The 4,959-nt window shown below is 34.4% G+C and overlaps 1 protein-coding gene across 1 annotated transcript; it reads left to right on the forward strand.

The window, feature by feature from the left end:
• Positions 1-1,890: 1,890 nt before the first annotated feature.
• Positions 1,891-4,568, forward strand: LOC124892984 (phytochrome E-like; the record flags this gene model as incomplete). Its single annotated transcript, XM_047404150.1, is given in 1 exon segment — positions 1,891-4,568. A coding segment is annotated over 1 exon segment (2,076 nt), but the record flags the coding sequence as incomplete, so codon positions are not given.
• Between the last annotated feature and the right edge of the window lie 391 nt (positions 4,569-4,959).

Here is a 4,959-nt window from a genome sequence, read left to right on the forward strand (position 1 = left end):
CCGCCTTTGATCCCACAATTAATGACAAAATCAGAATTTTCATTAAGGAGGTTCAAAAATAAATATCCAACCTAACTAAAGCATATGCTCAACATCTATTATATATACATAAAAATTAATTTTAATCATCTATAGATAATATAATTTTTATCGAAAAAATCAAATAAACCCCTAACCCAAGCGTGGCTCCCACCCTGTCATCACTATACTACAACTCATATTGATACTTTCTTTGGTATATATTTCTATATATTAGAAGAGGGTTTCGACATGTATGTTTCAGCAGGCTGCTTGCTCCGTGATTTTACTATATCACTCCTAATAATAATTAATAAAAAAAATAAAATAAATATAAAATAATAAATTAACTCTTGATTTTTTAAATTAATTTGACGTCTTATATGAGGCTCACTTAAATTGTTTTCACAATTATTTTTATAGTAATTTTGATATATCACTTCTAATTAATTGTTGCACGTCATTTAAGACATGTTTGCTTTGCTGGTTCAATCGTGATTTTACTATATCATTTTTAATTAATTATTATGACCATCTAAATATTGTGCCACTTAAATTGACATTTGTGATTTATTACCTCACTTATAAAGGATAATAAGCAGATAGCAGATGAACGTGTTTGCTTGTGCTGTCAGCTTATATATTTCTTTTTATATTTGTTTATTTTACTTTTTTTTAATCTGTTTTATATTTGAAAATTACGTAAAAGTATTATAAATCACAATAATTAACAATTTGAAATAATTAAAAAGACGTAAAAAAAAATAATTGACTTTCTAAATTTTATTACTGCCACATAAATTGGAATAGAAGAAAAAATACTATAAATCACAATAATTAATAATTTAAAATATTTTAAAAATTAGTTAACTATCAAAATTGTATCAATACCACACAAAGTCAAATAGAGAGTGTAATATATATTATTTAAAAATTACGTAAAAATTATTAAAATTCACAATAATTAATCTAAAAATATTCTTCACATTGGGTTCATGCTAACACGGGTCATATCACCCTAGTATATATAGAGAGAGAGGTACCGTACATATGTCTTACATATCTAAGGTAATTATGAACATTATACTAAATTCATTTAAATTATACTTGAAATCAAAAGCGTGTTTAGACTTTACAGGCCGAAGTCGTTTGATTAGAAAAAAATTATTTTAAAACTAATGATTGTATGTAAGATAACTCATTATTTCATGATTATAATATAAATAGTAGGATAAATAATCTCATTATTAACTAACACTTTCAACCGAATACAAAATAATCCCGCATATTTATACCTTTACCTTCCAAGACTCCGAAGAATACTAGTTTGTATGTGATATGAAGTCTGCATATATTTTTACTATACTAATAACTAATATATATCGTCAACTTTCTTATTGTAATGGCGTTTTTTATTCATCTTACATGCAGCGATCAATCGAGTCTGGTAACGGATTCAGAATTTAAGGATTGTGAGTGATTAAAAAATTGAAAAAAATTAAAAAGATGACCTCAAACCCAAGTCACCCATTTCAATGAATCACCTTAAGATCAATCTAAATGTCAGTGCACATTAATCAACTTTTTTATTTGAGTAGGTATTTTTATATAATTTATAAAACTATTTTTATATATTTTCTATGTAATTATAGTTATTCCGCATGGAATTGGGGGTGAAGTGAATGTAATGTCTTTTCCCATATTTACCAAATGATGATTTGATGTCCCCTTCTCCACCATTTGTTTTTAAGGAATCTTTTTTCATGCACCAAAGTCCAAGCATATTAAAAGGCCCTACGTTCTCCTCACAAGTCACTCTTCTTTCCCTGCTTCTATGGGGCACATGCTATGCTATCTCCACTTTAATACCCCTTGTGGTTCATAAAAATACATCTAAAAAAACTCACCCATTTACTATTTTAGCTACTACGTGTAGTTATTCTCACTTTCTAATCCTGATGTCTTTTACTTGATTGTATTCATTTTTATTTGTCATTTTTTCTCAATTTTTACGAAAAGATAAGCAGAGTGATTAGAAAGTATAGTAATAGGATGAAAGCTATTCATGATCACTGTGCAAATAAGAATGACATTATAATTCATGAATTTATTCTTTAACTTGATCGTAATCAATATGTATGTCCTATAATTTAGAGCGTATATAAACACTTTAAGTCATTATAAATTTGAATAACAGCATGCGCGTCTCAAATGAATTATCATACAAGATATGTGTGTATTTGATCAACTTTATACTGTATAAGTTTACAGGCATCTTTGATGCTAATTAAGACGGTGATTAGAAAGCAATTAAGGCAGTGATTAAGGAAAAAGATAAGCAACAGTGCGTACTAGAAAAAAGGGAGAGAGAGGGAGGAAGCAGAAGAATCAAGTAGAGTCATGCTAGAATTCGAGTTGCTCTATGTACTGAAACTATCTCTAAGAAGAATAAACCATTTTCAAGAACCCAAAAAATGGAGTTGCAGAACAGTAAAACAAGAAAAGGAACAACACCCACAGGCCAGAATAACAAAAACAACAAAGACACTTACGAAGATTCCACCTTTTCTGCTTCCTCTGCTGCTAGTCACATGAAACATAAAGCCAACAAGGCTACCATGGCTCAGTACAATGCTGATGCAAAGCTTATGGCTGAATTTGAAAAGTCTACTGTGTCTGGTGAGTCATTTGACTATTCAAAATCAGTGCCTTATGCACCAGAAGATGCTAATGAAGAAGAAATCACTGCTTATCTTTCAAGAATTCAAAGGGGTGGTCTCGTCCAGCCATTTGGTTGTATGGTTGCTATCGAGGAACCCAGTTTCAAGATTATTGGTTATAGTGAGAACTGCTTTGATATGTTGGGTTTAAAGATTGTTGAGCCTGCTAAGTTGAAAGGTTTAATTGGGGTTGATGCTAGAACCCTTTTTACCCCTTCTTCTGGGGATTCATTGGCCAAAGTTATGGCATCTAGGGAACTTTCTTTGTTGAACCCTATATGGGTTCATTCTAGGAGTAACCATAAACCCTTTTATGCTATACTTCATAGGATTGATGTGGGAATTGTGATTGATTTAGAACCTGCTAATTCTAGTGATCCTGCATTGCTGCTAGCTGGGGCAGTCCAGTCACAAAAACTGGCTGTCCGGTCGATAACTAGGTTGCAGTCACTTCCTGGTGGAGATGTAGGGATTCTCTGTGATACCGCGGTGGAAGATGTGCAGAAGCTGACTGGATATGATAGGGTAATGGTCTATAAGTTTCATGATGATAATCATGGCGAAATAGTGTCTGAGATTAGGAGATCAGACTTGGAACCTTATTTGGGTTTGCATTATCCTGCAGCAGATATACCACAAGCTGCTCGATTCTTGTTCAAACAAAATAGAGTTAGAATGATATGTGATTGCAATGCACAGCCTGTTAAGATTGTTCAGAGCGAAGAACTAAAGCAGCCGATTTGCTTAGTAAATTCAACTCTTAGATCGCCTCATGAATGCCATAGCAAGTATATGGGCAACATGGGATCTATTGCGTCGTTAGTGATGGCAGTTCTTATTAATACCGGTGATTCAATGAAGCTTTGGGGTTTGCTTGTTTGTCATCACACTTCTCCCCGCTATGTGCCTTTTCCACTTCGATATGCATGTGAATTCTTCACGCAGGCATTTAGCCTGCAGCTTAATATGGAGCTCCAATTGGCATCACAATTGGCAGAGAAGAAAACTCTCCAAATGCAAACATTACTATGTGACATGCTTCTTCGAGATGTTCCATTTGGTATTGTAACACAATCCCCTACTATTAAGGATCTTGTGAAGTGTGATGGAGCTGCACTTTATTGTGGTGGAAAATGTTGGTTGCTTGGGGTGACGCCAACTGAAGAACAAGTTAAAGATATTGCAAATTGGTTGCTAGTTGCTCATAAGGATTCCACAGGTTTAAGTACGGACTGTCTTGTAGAAGCTGGTTATCCTGGTGCGGCTTTTCTGGGAGATGCAGTTTGTGGCATGGCTACTGCGAGAGTTGCTTCCAACGATTTTCTATTCTGGTTCAGGTCTCACACAGCAAAGGAAGTCAAGTGGGGAGGTGCTAAGCATCATCCAGATGATGAAGATGATGGAGGAAAAATGCACCCGCGATCTTCATTTAATGCCTTCCTTGAAGTTGTTAAAAGCAGAAGTTTGCCATGGGAGGTCCCGGAGATTAATGCCATTCATTCTCTACAAATCATAATGAGAGAATCAATTCAAGAGATTGAGAACAGCTCGCTAAAAACTACTACCTCTTCTCAGCAGAATGGTGCTGATGGGCCAAGCATGGATGAACTTAGTTCTGTGGCAATGGAAATGGTTAGGTTGATTGAGACAGCCACTGCTCCAATTTTTGGAGTTGATCCATCTGGCTTAATAAATGGATGGAATGAGAAGATTGCTGACTTGACAGGATTGCATGCTAGTGAAGCTGTTGGAAGGTCTCTCCTTAATGATATTGTTCATGAAGATTCACATGCAACTGTTGAAAAATTTCTACATAGAGCTCTGTTAGGTACTACTTTTTTAGCCTTAATAGCTATCATTATAATTTGGAAACATGCTTAACATTACATGGCTATGATTCTTGTGTGTGCGTTCATTGTGTTCTTTTATATTCATTCTTTTTTGCATTGCAGTCATACTTGAGCCTACCTTCTTAGATTTGAAATTCATGCCTACTGGTAAGAGAATTGGCTATCTACACTATTGAATTGGACTGTCATCTTGTGTGTTACAATATATGCATTGTTTGGGGCAATATTATGCTTTCAGCATTGACTAATCAGTCATCTCCACTGCATAGTGAAACTTACTTCCACTAGCATTCCTCAGCTACCACCCACCCCACCCCACCCCACCCGGTCTTCTCTGTCTTTGTAACTTGTGATAATTTATGATTCAGGTG

Source organism: Capsicum annuum, unplaced genomic scaffold (genome assembly GCF_002878395.1).
Source record: "Capsicum annuum cultivar UCD-10X-F1 unplaced genomic scaffold, UCD10Xv1.1 ctg52816, whole genome shotgun sequence".
In the NCBI taxonomy this organism is placed as follows: domain Eukaryota; kingdom Viridiplantae; phylum Streptophyta; class Magnoliopsida; order Solanales; family Solanaceae; genus Capsicum; species Capsicum annuum.